Source organism: Lepisma saccharinum, chromosome 4, assembly GCF_977018435.1.
Source record: "Lepisma saccharinum chromosome 4, izLepSacc3.1, whole genome shotgun sequence".
Lineage (NCBI taxonomy): Eukaryota > Metazoa > Arthropoda > Insecta > Zygentoma > Lepismatidae > Lepisma > Lepisma saccharinum.
Genome location: NC_139232.1, coordinates 111,759,022 through 111,773,355, shown reverse-complemented (window position 1 = coordinate 111,773,355; position 14,334 = coordinate 111,759,022). Strand labels below are relative to the sequence as shown.

The 14,334-nt window shown below is 35.1% G+C and overlaps 1 protein-coding gene across 1 annotated transcript; it reads left to right on the top strand.

Annotated features, from left to right (window-relative positions):
- The first annotated feature begins 399 nt into the window (after positions 1-399).
- Positions 400-12,632, top strand: LOC145987335 (protein Star-like). The gene is made up of 5 exons (XM_083121855.1): positions 400-589; positions 4,349-4,542; positions 6,822-7,016; positions 10,081-10,290; positions 11,896-12,632. The coding sequence occupies exons 1-5, from the start codon at positions 475-477 to the stop codon at positions 12,037-12,039; spliced, it is 858 nt and encodes a 285-aa protein (XP_082977981.1). The 5' UTR covers positions 400-474; the 3' UTR covers positions 12,040-12,632.
- The last annotated feature ends 1,702 nt before the right edge of the window (positions 12,633-14,334 follow it).

The window sequence follows — 14,334 nt, the reverse complement described above, 5'->3', positions numbered from 1 at the left end:
GAGTTATTTAAAGTCATTAAAGGAATGTGATGTGATGAGTTAGTATGACTCGGTAACTAGCCTTTGTTACTTTAAACTCGAATTAAACAAGTATTGGTATCGGTAGGAATCGGTTAAAAGTTGTATCGGCTGAGCTCTAGTAATCATCAATGATCTCCATCGTCGCGATTAGCCAACATTGGCTGAGAAGCGACGCCAGATACAAATACATTATGTAACGAAAATAATGGAGACGAAACTTCTTAATTTTGAAAAATTGTTTACTCAGCCTTCAATTTGCATCTCGGAACGTAGACTTTTTTCCCTTCCTGTTCTCGAATTTGTCCTGACGCGTACACAGCATGACAGCACCAAGCACACTATACATAGTCTGTGAACCGCGCGTTGGGCAATCTAAGAGGCAGACGCGGAAACCCTGTGATAAGGCACGAAAGACGGAAGAAGCATTTCCCCTGGCTGCAACAGTAGTCAGAAATGAGCTACTTGACGAACCATTTCTATGCTTATCTGTCCCTTGTGGCCGTGGTTTTGTTCTTGCTCCTGACCAGTGGGCTGTTTGGAGGCGGGAAGGACTTCAGTCCAATTTTCGGTAAGTTTACTCCAGTTGTATATACACTTGTTCGTTCTCGCACAGTGTTGTGCATATTGGTGACAATTTATCGATAGGAGGGATTCCTGTTCAGCAACTGTGTGGTTCGACCCGCGATCTTGTTTCCGAAGGTTACCGGTTCAAATCCCGGTCTGGACATCGGAGTCCCTTAGTGAGTGTCACTTCGTCAGTTTCATCAAATCGTCAAACATCGTCGCGATTATAAAGGTGCAGAATAGCGACGTGAAACAGATTGACCAATGAGTAGCTCTGCTTTAAACAAATAAAAATGAGGAAACTTTTGGATGCAAAAGAAAATGAACTGTTGGTCGTGCTTTGCCATTTACAAATATAGGTACAGAATGGATAAGTGATATAGCATGGAAGAATGAACCTTAAATTATGCTAACATAACCACGTATAACTGTTGCTAAGACAAATTAACTAACGTGACCAAATCAAACCTAGTACACAAAACTATACCTAACCTAACCTCAGCTTGCCATATTTCTCTTTTAGTGTATAAAATAATAGCTTTTTTACACTAACATACAAGAATATAAAATATATTGACACCAGAGAAACAGTGAAAATAAAATTTTACTTCTTAAATGAAGTACTTGTTTGTGAACTCTGAACTTAATTTGCATACGTTACAAGATCACGAGATACAAAAGTCATTTCTAAGAAACATAAGATGTATTCATATATTTGTCTGATGATTTGGCATTTCTTAATATTTCCTTGCAACATATAATTGAACAGAGCATTGCCCGATATATTTAAATTAACTAAAGACTGTACAATTGATTCCACTCTTGTCCCATAATATGTCTTGTTTCTATTGTGCATTCATTCATTAATGACAATATACGATCTACATTAGAATTATGGACTGAGAAACTATACATTACTTGTCATATTGACATCAGTGTGATGTATTGATTTTTGAATTGAATTTTCTAAGGCTTGTTAATTCATTTTTCACGACACTGCTTCTTGTTCCAATCATCTGAATTACATTTAAGTTATTCGAGAACACCGACCTCTGGAACAATTTATTGTTATTCACACTCTTTTAAGTTAAAACAAGTTTATTCAGCTTGTTCCCAAGTCATAAAGGTTGAAAGCGACATTCATGACAAGAGTAATTCAACTAAACAAATAGTTTCACAGAAGGTTTCAACTGATTGCTATTCACATTATTCCTCTAAGAAAGAAGAACTTGTGAGATCGACAAAACTATCAGGGCCCCTATCTAATTTTCTTCCCTCAATTGAAAAGTTTATTTTTAAACTATCCGTAGCCAGATACAGGGCAAATTTACATAATGTATAAAATTGTACAGGACATCAAAACAAATCATGAAATATAAAACAATTCTGTAATAGTGTAATGTCTGGCAACCTAACCTAACCCATCTTAACTAATCAAGGGTTCGATACCCGGTGGAGGCACGTGTGGTTCTGATCCCACTCTAAACTGTAGGTCCAGTTCCGATTAGCCTTATTGTGCATAAAGTGGACTTAAAACCAAAAACTCAAACTAATCAAGCTTAAGCTAAATGAACCTATTATAGTCTAACACTATGTATCTTGAAGCAACGAGTGCACATTGCACGGTGGTTCGAATCCCACTTTAAACTGTAGGTCCAGTCCCGATTAGATATGTGCAAATAATCATATCCTAACCAAACTTAATAAACTAATATAACTGGCTCCGACGAAACGTTTTCAAACCTTACTTAACCGTAAATTAACATAAACTAAACCGATAGAACCGACCTTGTTCTCTGATTCGAGTTTCTTGAAGGGCGTGCCGAAAGTAGGAGCACATGGGGCTGCTACCCCCTCCCAATGTGCATGCCGAAAAAAATTGGAAGAAATTGGAGAAAGCTACATGCAAAATTTGTCGGAAACGTCTAGAAATTTCAAAATAATTGCGAACCATTGACGCTAGCCCCACGAACCATTGACGTGTGGTTAGGTTAGGCAAACATAGTTAAAATTTGGTTTCGTTGTAGTATCAGGAATATATATATATATTTCCTTGTGAAACCAAAAAAAATCCCGAAAATCGACGGTTTCCATTCCGAAAACTAACGCCTTATTTTCGCTTATTTTGCAATATCTAGACGTTTCGGACAACTTTTAACTTCAGATTCGTGATTAGGAGGCCTCAATTAGTGAGTATGCCAAATATGAAGAACATCGGAGAGGTGTCCGGTCATCTTAAGAGTTCCCGAACTTCTGTTACTTATGAATGGAAAAGTAAGTAAGTGTGTGCGTGTACAGGGTGAGCCAAAGGTCACGATGGGATTATTGTGAAAGAAAATACTGCAGTAATCAATGCAGAGGCTTAATTGAACTGAACAAGATACGTTAAAGAGTGAAATTGGACAAAAATACCTGCACGCCGCCACAACATGGCCTTTACCTACAGCATTCCGGCGAACTTCTATCGGAAAATCTGCCTCCTAACCATACTATTGGTACTGACTGACCTCTATCGGAAAACAGGTGAATTATTACCACACAACGCATGCGAGAAACATAAACATTCCTTTCAACCTACGACAACGTTTTACGTCCACTTTGCCTACGATTAATGCATTCTTGCACTATAAATAGCATCCCACTATCACTTGGTGACGGGTAACTTATGTCAAGTAACATTACAATTCTCGGAGCCGCAGTTACATTTGAAAGGCAAGATTTCTGAAATTTTACCCCTGGTCAGGTGTGCAGAGTTCCCTTGTCGCTGTTACCTAGCTTCCTAATCCCGTAATTACAATTTATATCACAGGGTGTATACAATTTCAGAAAAACAAAATTCCTGGACTTTTCCAGGTTTTCCAGATCAAGAACCAACATTTTCCAGACCAAGTCATTGGGGCAATTCATGCATTTTAAATATGTGCGTAAAAAGGTCAATATATATTGGTTAAATACCACACTTAGAATGCCACTCCATGAAGTTTTTAGAAAATTCACTTGAAATGTAAAAGTGGTAACTAGAAGGGGAAACTGAAAAGAAAATGATTGTTGGAGATCATAATTATAACATAAGTAATACATAATTATAGTAAAATTCAGTAAGATATGCATTATTTTCCTGTAGTTTACGGTTATTACAAGCATAAGAAAACAGTTTTTCTTTGTGACGTCTCAGGAGAACACACGCTCCTTTCATCAGACATTTATTTTCATTTTGACTAAACATACAGTTATAACAATGGTTAGTAATTTTTTAAACAAAAAGAATCCGTTATATAATGGATGTTGTCAATGTTACATTGTTGTAATATAGCAACTTAACTGTGAAAAGAAGCAGTCTGTTTTATTTTTATTTCAGATTTTTTTTAGAAAAAAATTATGAATCCCAAATATCATCAGGTAATTTAAATTCATCATTGTTTTCACAATTGTTATAACTGTATATTTAGTCTGATGAAAGGAGCGTGTGTTCTCCTGAAACGTCACAAAGAAAAACTGTTTTCTTATGCTTGTAATAACCGTAAACTACAGGAAAATAATTCTACAATGCAAGCAATGCGTACATACAAGAAAAACTAAGATATGCATTAACGCAAATATCTACCAAACACAAAGTCCTAAATTAAAAAAACTCCTAACACCGCAGTGTTGCCGTACGAAACACAAACACTACGAACTTATTCATTACCCAATGTATTATATTCTATATGTTAAAAAAGCACAGTAGAGTTTTCTTGATAACATGGTTCTTATTATTTTCCAGGATACCAGTTCTACGTGGAGGACATTCTCCAAGGCCCTATTTCCCAGGATGACCCGCGTTTGGTGCAGTTCATACGGTGGAACCACCTCTCCCCGCCCGCCAGCCTTATGCAGCCCTACAACCTGAGTGCAGCCCCCCACGAAGACACCTCCATGGGGCAAGCCAAGGAAGTGCTCGCGCTCCTCAAGAATAAAGTAAGTGTGTTTACAAGCTTTGTGAGTTGCATGTATTTTGGTAGGCACCAGTCAGCATGGCTTCTGCTGTCCCAACCTGAATACAAAATTTGCTATATGTGAGTGAGCAACCACCAATATACACGTTGATACATGGTTCCATCCACGGAAATTCCTTATTTCTTACTCTACTTTTACATATCCGCTCTTATTTTAGAAATACTAATAATAGGACATTTTGATTGTATGCTATTAAGTAATTTATTTACATTGCAATAAAGAAAAGTGATTTTAAAGATAATAATAGGAGTAATATTAACAAGTGAAAATTATATTAAACAGGAAATAAAAAGTAGGCTTAATTCAGGAAATGCATGTTACTTCTCTCTTCATAATCTTTTGTCTTCTCGTTTAATATCTAAGAAACTAAAAGTTAAAATATACAAAACAGTAATTTTTGCATGTAGTATTATATGGGTGTGAAACTTGGTCCCTTACATTGAAAGAGGGACATAAATTGAGAGTATTTGAAAATAAGATCCTTAGGAAAATATTTGAACCTAAAAGGGATGAGGAGACAGGTGAGTGGAGAAGGTTACATAATTTAGAACTACATAATTTGTATTCATGTCCAGATATTATTAGAATGATTAAATCAAGAAGACTTAGGTGGACAGGCCATGTGGCACGAATGGGAGAGGAAAGAGGAGGTCACAGGATTCTTGTTGGGAAACCTGATGGTAAGATACCTGTAGGAAGGCCAAGACGAAGATGGACCTAAATGAAATCGGTAGGGATGGAAAAGAGTATATAGATCTTGCTCAAGATAGGGACAGATGGAAGGCCTGTGTTGCTGCAGCCATGAACCTTCGGGTTTAAGAAGGCTAGAGAGTTAGTTAGTTAGTTAGATTTTAAAGATAACTTCGTAATTTTCGGTCAATAATTATTATTTTGCACATCATTTCACAAGTATACTCCATTCTTTTCTCATTTTATATTCCCTTGTGTTTTTCAAATGCAAGGAGCCAAAATGGTATAACGAAGAGAGAGCCCGGTGGTAGTTCTCTCTTGATCTAAGGTTCAGTACACCCTTGCTTGGAAACAGTATTTGGGTGTAATTCGTCACACTTAGTTTTACTCTCTGTCGCTCCTCACCTTCAAATTTCCTCTTAAGTTGTAATTCTAATAAACCATGGAAGAAAGTTACATAGTACATATTTTGGTAAAGTGATATGCTTCCATTTTTTTACAAGTGGACATTATCAAACTGTAGGTCCACCCTTGCAGGTCCGTGTAACACAAAGAGTGTTCTTTAACTAACAATTAACAAACATTATGTTTGGAAGTAACGATTTATTTATTTCTATTTTAGTTAGCCACCTACATAAATTAGTTAGAATTGTTCATGCTTCTTTTCTTAAAAGTGTTGGTGCTTCATTTCACTTTCTATATTTAGATCACGTTCAACACTTATGTTACATTAGCACATAATATGTTGTATAAGTCTCAATATTACTTTTCTTTTAATATAGAGGAAAAAACTGCTACGTATTCGTCGTAACAGATTTAAGGCAATCATAAGTGACTATACCATTAAACTATCAATAAACTGATGATGATTTTTACTTTTAAAACAATTACAAAGCATATAATAATAATACTATTAACAACTCGAGTGTGAAAAACACTACGCTTGAGATTAAATAAGTATATAAACAGCTATTTCTTTTTCGATGAAATATACACTGTACACCTCATAAGTCATAAGTCATCCATCCAATCCGCACCAATACATCCCGGATGCTACGCTGCAGGGTTCAAACAGTACTTTCATAATAAGGGGAGGCGGATGTAGGGATGTTTTTTATGGGAGTGTACAGGTAAAGTTAGTGCCAAAAAGATCTTTCTGAAGAACTTTAGAGGGATTGTCTTGCTGAAAATTTGTGTAAGTCTTTTTTATGGGGGGGGGGCGATAAGAGTCATCCTATGTGTATCCTATGTGTATAACAAGTCTTTATCCTAGAGACAACAATATAACTTTTTGTAAGCAGTGAACAAACAAAAAAACATTAAATCAGTGATACTGTTAATATTAATTCTAATTTCCCGTTTCTCCCTTTGCTTCTTTGTTAAAATTGTATCTCTTGAGAAAGATACAAGTTTGTAGCATCAAACATAACAGTTGTACCATGGAAGGAATATTACTTGCGAATAAATTAAAGATTAGAAAAAATATCTTGCGAATCAGCACTTTAAAAGATACGCTTAGTTCATTAATTTCATTTTGGCTTTCCCACAAGACAGGTGGATTCTTCGTGGAATGCGGCGCGCTTGATGGGGAGACGAGATCGAACACCCTGTTCATGGAGAGAGAGCTTGGTTGGGAGGGGCTCTTGGTGGAGGCCGACCCTGACAACGTCCAGCTCGTCAAGATGAAGAACAGAAAAGCCTGGGTGGCAGACGTATGCCTCTCAACGAAGCCGTACCCGGAGAAGGTAAGTAGATGATGTAACTTAATGTTCTCTGTTTTGGTAGAAGCGAGGGGGCCCATTAAGTTGTGTTTTTTGATCAAGTATCTCTATGCGGCATCATGCTATTTCATTGACAATTATTCACGATCCTTTTTAGCAACATCCAAAGTTAATATAAGCCACAGGCTCTCAACACAAATACAAATACACCTATTAAATCACAGCGAGTTTTCAATATAGCACATAGCACAAACTCGCGAATGCAACGAATTAACAAGATATAGTGTGTGTGTATATATATATATATATATTTCAAGGTTGTAAATTTCAAATATAATCTGTAATACGTACTAACAAAAGGCAACTAACTAAAGTATGGATAATAATGAATAATTGTACGACCCGCGACATGGTACAGTGGGATCCATGAGTACTACCGTGCAAATTGTCCATCACCATGTTCGTGCACTTTATTTGACTCAATAAGAGCTTCAAGAATTAAAAGAAAACTCAAAACAAGCTGTTGACAACTTCTGCACCATCATACATAAAAATTCATCGCTTAAAAACACATAGGATGTAAGAGAAAAATTAATGAAAATAGTCATGGGCAATTTGCACGGTAATACTCAGGGATCCCACTGTACCGGGCTATGGCATCAATTATATGGGGCGGGTAGGGATAATATCATTAGATCCGTTGGTCGACAACTCATTTTATACTTGTTAACAAGCATACATAATAATCGAACTATTACTCTTTATGACTGCGCGATCATTTATTTATTAATATTTGATTTCAAGAGCATATATTCTTTAATGCACAACATTTTAAAAATTAGAAAGATATAAACAGTAAAATTGTCGGGACTGGGTCGTCGACCTTCAGAAAACGTATTTAGCGGGTCGAAGGTTGAGAACCACACCAGTATTCTATGATTTATTGCAAATCGGACCTTCCTTTCTTTCTTGGTGTTGCCTCTTTAATTACCTTCTTTCCCTTCCCCCGCTCTCTCTCTCTCTCTCTCTCTCTGTCTCTTGTATGTTATCTGTGTTATCTCTCTGTGTGTGAGAGAGAGAGTGTACTTGTCTTTCACCTCTTTATCTCTATTCTCTTCCATTTCCTTGTTTCTCACTTCTCTATTCCTCTTTCTCCCACTTCATATGTTTTCTATACCTCTCTTGAAACACATTTCGTTATGATGACACGTCAACATGACGTCATTATATTCTACTTAGGAGACAACCTTTCAATTTAGCACCTCTTAGAAATTTTTCTCTGGAAGTCCCTAGTCAATTAACTGTTAAAGACAGCGAGTGGCAATTCAAAACCAAACCTTAATTTGCACTCTGCTACTAGTGACGCAACCATATTTATTTCTTTAAAAGAAAGAAAGTTTTGTTGCTTACCAGCGGACTTTCATCTTTCCTGACCTCTCTTGATTTTGGAGGGTATCTACTCGTATATAAGTTGTTCCAGTTAATCATCTTCCACTAAAGGTACCACCTGTAAAAATGAGAATATTTTCATCACTAAACTATACAATGTAGCAGCCTAATCTGAATACATATCAGTAATTTTAAAATGCTAAGATCTATCTAGTACAACAAAAATTGTAATTTTCCTGCCAGCTTCAACAAACTGAGAACAAATTAACTGGTGAAATAGCTCATAGGCATTCATAAGCCTAAACATTTGGCGACTCCATCTAAAACAACTATTTTCTAATGTCAAAAAAGCATTTGCAAAAAAATGAAATGTAAATCTGGCAATTTTTAGGTCAATATTAGCATATAATATTCTCAAAAATACTGGTATCTAACAACAAAACTCGTGCACTTCTCTATTTGTTACATACTTAAAACTTGTTACGTTATGCTAGTCAAGTGGATTATGAAACAAAATTGTCATGTAGTGCTTGCTACACTGGAAGCTGCATTTCTAAAATATAATAATTCCATGTCAAATGAAATGCGCCTTGGGACGTCACAGGCTCAGATCAGATCCCACGGTGAACCAAATTTTATCAAAAAAACGAAGTATTAAGTTAATAGTTCCATTGTTATTAATTGTAGAAAAGTAAAATATGGTTGTAAACATTTGAGAAGTCAAAAAATGTCATAGCTTCATGACTATTGAACATATGGCGTTGAGACTGCGGTTTCATTTTTTAAACTCTTTATTTACAGGGTGTCTACCAAAAAAACAAATCCAAAATTCTTGACCTTTTCATGACTTTTTCTTGACCTTTCTTTCATTTTTCTGACCTCTTTTCCCTTTTTCTTAACATTTATTTAATCACCCCCTACTTAAGTATAGTTAGAAATTAAGAAAATATATTTTTATTTAAAAAAAAAAAAAACCTGCCACAAGGCCGGTTAAGGTATAAACTGAAGCTGTAATTTAACAATAATTTAATTATTAATGCATGTAAAACTTAATGCTTCAGACTTCATCCTGGATTGGGAATGGCTACGTTACTTTAATATTTTTACAAAACTTTATGCACACAAGAATATAATTCCGAAGAAAGAAAGTGAACGAATCTTAAACACAACTCAATACAATTTTAGATTTCCAGATATTCAATTTTATCAATCCCAGTACAGGTATATAATAATGTAAATTCACTATACTGTAAAAAAATATAGCAAAAATTCTTGACCATAAGCATAATTTCTTGTCTTTTTCTTGACATTCTTGACATTCTTGACTGGAAGACACCCTGTAAAACTCTCATTACAATGTTGATAACTTTTGTGCTTTTCATTTAATTTTTGAAAATTTCTGAAACTTATTTTTTTCTTCATATCAGTACAAGGATACTTCATATACTGAAATTCTCGACTCTATTAGCCTAACCCTATACGAAGCCAAAGATAAAGACATTTTCAGTGAAAATTAAAACATAATCTTTCGTGTTAACGAAATAAATATAGATAAATATGCATGGAATGTAAATAATTTATGGATATTTTTGCATCAATATCGTTGAAATTACCATAGTAGATTCATTTTCTAATAGTACAGGGATATTTTTCGCCTCGCACTATGAGTTAAAATTAAGATTACTTTAATAAATTACAGGTTATATTCAGGAAGTCTTTCAATGTTGGAAGGATAGAGAAAAACTTATCGAAAAACGAAAGCGCCGGTCTTATTGAAGTCCAGTGCATCCCTTTCTACTCCCTCCTGCTCGCTCTCAACCGAACGACGGTGGACTACTTCAGTCTGGATGTTGAAGGCGACGAACTCAACGTGCTGAGAACAATTCCATTCGACAAAATATATATTAAGGTAAGCTTTATTTGGTGATCTTCATATGCCACTTACGAAACTTCTCGGCACGCCACTGTTCGTATCAGTGTTTTCCAACAGATAAGAACTTTTAATTACTAATAAAACGTGATCGCGACGCAATTATTCAAAAAGATAAAAGGAAATATCTCGTGTCGTATCAAGAAATATCACCAACACTGAATTAAATGCATATTCAGCTGTAGTTGCCTAAAAGTAAATGCAATTCATCTTCATACGTTAAGAGTTAAACATGTATTCAAGAAAAGGAAAACAAATTAAATTTAGAGAATTCTGGATGTCATAATAAAATACAATTAAGAATAATGCTAAAATATTGTTCAAAGCAGCTAAAGAGATAGGTTTGGAAGTTAGCAAAGAGAAAACTAAATATATGCTTACAGGCCGAAACCAAGTGTTAGGTAATAATCAAAATCTAATTATTGATATCAACTCGTTTGAACCGTTTCCAAATTCAAATACTTAGGAATAATACTAACAAATGAAAATGATATTAAAGAGGAAATAAAAGCAGGCTTAATTCAGGAAATGCATGTTACTTTTCTCTTTATAAACTTTTGTATTCTCGTTTAATATCTAAGAAACTAAAAGTTAAAATATACAAAACAGTAATTTTGTCTGTAGTATTATATGGATGCGAAACTTGGTCCCTTACATTAAATTGAGAGTAGTTAAAAATAAGATCCTTAGGAAAATATTTGGACCTAAAAGGGATGAGGAGACAGGTGAGTGGAGAAGGTTACATAATTTAGAACTACATAATTTGTATTCATGTCCAGATATTATTAGAATAATTAAATAAAGAAGACTTAGGTGGGCAGGCCATGTGGCACGAATGGGAGAGGAAAGAGGAGTTCACAGGATTCTTGTTGGGAAACCTGATGGTAAGAGACCTGTAGGAAGGCCAAGACGAAGATGGAGGGATAACGTTGAGATGGACCTAAAGGAAATCGGTAGGAATGGGAAAGAGTATATAGATCTTGCTCAGGATAGGGACAGATGGAAGGCCTGTGTTGCTGCAGCCATGAACCTTCGGGTTTAAGAAGGCTAGAGAGTTAATTAGTTATAATAATTTACACTATGTCGTTAAGCAAGACACGATTGAATCTATAGTATCTTGATTAATCTATAATGAAGAATTTCCTGGTTCGGCGATTGGTGGAGGCACAAAAACCATCTGGCATAATCTACAGTACAATGTAATCCATGTAGGGAAGTATGTCTCTTGGGCAAGTAGTCTGAATAAATACAAGAGCACAAAATATCGCGATAGAATAAATCTGAATTATTCAAAAGTTCTCTCTGGATATAAATATTTTTGGACATCTTGGGAGTTCAATGAACAGCTTGTTTCTCTTTCTGGGGAACAAAACATGTAATGACAATTTTCTGTGTAGACAATACACTTCTGCAGAGATATTCAATCAAATGAAAGACATTGGAAAACAGTTTTTTGTTGAAATTTTTCGGCAATCAACGATAAGATTTATTAAATTTTGGTTTGCATTATCTATGCACATAACGCATGTCTTCAAAACGACTTAATATATGGTCAAAATAATTAATTATGTTATATTTTTTCAGACTCTTTCTGTGGAATATTACCATGTACCCGAAGGGGAGGAAGCTGTAAGGTTATTTCTGGAAGAAAATGGTTTTGTTGTGAAAACAAAAGTGATCGGTACGTTTAACAGAGCAAACGATTTTATTGCTATTCGAGAAACATGAACAGTGAGTGATTAGTGCAATGGAAAATCAACATTTTAAGGTTAATACGGAGACATTATAGCCTATACTATGTAGGCAGGACTACATGTAAGCGTATGGCTTGTAACTTTCACCTGGTGCTATAGCACTGAATGAATAGTCAGATTCGAAAAGTCTGCACACCTGCATGAAGTATATGTTTGATTTGAATGTCATGATAATGAGATGAATGTTTCTTTGTGAGTGTGGATGTTTCTATCTAATGGATGTACGTATATAGTTACAACTAAGTCAGGAAAAGCAATAAAGTTCACTTACGTTTCTTTAAATCGTAGGCGTATAAGGGATATGATGGATCTACAGCCCCGCGTTACTTCACTAAACATTTTTCATTAATCGTACAATGAAATAAAAATTAGTCGAAAAGCTATTGATTGAAAGGGTTAGCGAAATTTTATACATGTACGTGATCTACACATGTAGATGGATTCTAAAAACGTATTTTTCAGAAGTCTTACATAATTGTTTCGTAATCTATACATATGATACATCGAGGCAACAATTAATAACAGTACTTTTTTAAAAAAATACTATCTAATTTGTAAAATTTTAAAGTAAAAATTTAACTCCAACATAAAACTAAATTGTTATGAATTATATAATTAACATTCAATACGCCATACGTACTTGAAAAATATGTCATTAGTAATTTACTACTAAATTAGTAACAATAACAATAATCTTGGAAATTAAAATTGAATCCCTTGTTAGCATTGTTTTTTCTTTATGCAGCTATGCAGCGGTGCTTTAAATTTGTTTAAAAAAACAAGTAAATTAATTTTAATGAGCAGTATTTTTTATAATTTTAGTAAGGTTTCGGTTTCATTAATTTCTTATAGTCGGGCTCATTGACTGCTAGACAGGCGGTCCCAGGTTCGAGTCCTCGTGAAAGCATGTATAAATTTATTTATACTATCTACACACACACACATGAAAACTGGTATAAAAGTAGTGTGACGCACAATGAATGGAATTCTCTTATCGTTCATTTGACTTCATCATTCATACTTATCGGCACCATTAACCTCTAGAGGAAGAGAAACGATGTGGAATAATCAACACGGAATTAGAAAAGGTCCACTTATGTTGTTCAGAAGACTAGCAAATTGATTTCAGTGTTGCCAAATTACAGGAAGGAAAAGTACCTAAATCATGGTTTAAGAAACTAAATTACTTCAATTAGATTTTATCACGTTTTACAACCTGGTACCGTAATCTATCGATTAGCGTGAAGTTGTATAAAATAAAGAATTCGGAAGTCAAACATGGAAGAAAAAAGTATTAGTATTTCTTCGGTGAATGAGTTTTTTGTTACTGTTGCGATGTATAAGCAACAAATATAATGTTTTCTTTTCCTAAAAAAAAGTAATGTACGAAACACTACACCATTCTGCATAGGCAATTAAGCAAATCATCGAGTTCCTTACATGAACTAAAATCTTGAACTACAATAGTACTTTTACATCGTATTTTGTACATAAATCGTCAATTTTTAGAATTACCTCTCTAGAAAAGTTTAGGTTTTGCAGAATATATAGAAACACAACATAATTTCTCACCCGAAACAAGGTATTTTTAATCCAGTTTCAATGTTATGATTTGTAAAATAATAACAATAATCCGCACCCCAGTATCCTAACTTCGGGGGGAGGGGGCCTTTGCAAACTTTGGAAAAAACGGGGATGCTTATATGTGTCAACATGGAGAAATTACAGCAATGGATGGGGTAACGCTGACGCAAATTATCCTAGTGGAGAGACGCTTTATGATAATTTTCTTAACTCGGAGATAGCATCCCTCTGTTTCCCCCACTTCGAGCATTTTTGCCGCCCTGAGGAAAAAATTGCGGACGGCCTCGATACTCGCAGCTGTCATCCACAATTGGCAGAAGAAACCATGTAAAATATGATGCGTACAAAATACAAAACAAAAAGTTCGCAAATACGGAAGTACACAGAATACGGGTAATAATTAACACTAGGTCGTTAGGTATGTACAAATTATCAAAATGTGATTGCGACGTTTTAGTGTTATTTTACTCAACATTTAGTTTCCTTCCCGCATATGGAACATTATTATTATTATTATTGTCTCAAGGACATGGCAGGGTGATACGTTGTCACCCCTTCCGGAATCATCGATTCATTTGTTTGCAAAGTAGCTGTACTGACGCGCAAAACTAGACAGGTTGGCAACATTGACGCGCAAGGCTCTGCTAGCCCGAAGGTACGCATGCGCGCTGGGAGTAGTGCGGCG

Coding starts and splice junctions, on each gene's coding strand:
- LOC145987335 (XM_083121855.1), top strand. CDS start 475: ATGAGCTACTTGACGAACCATTTCTATGCTTATCTGTCCCTTGTGGCC. Junction 590..4,348: donor GGACTTCAGTCCAATTTTCG/GTAAGTTTACTC, acceptor ATTATTTTCCAG/GATACCAGTTCTACGTGGAG. Junction 10,291..11,895: donor TCGACAAAATATATATTAAG/GTAAGCTTTATT, acceptor ATATTTTTTCAG/ACTCTTTCTGTGGAATATTA.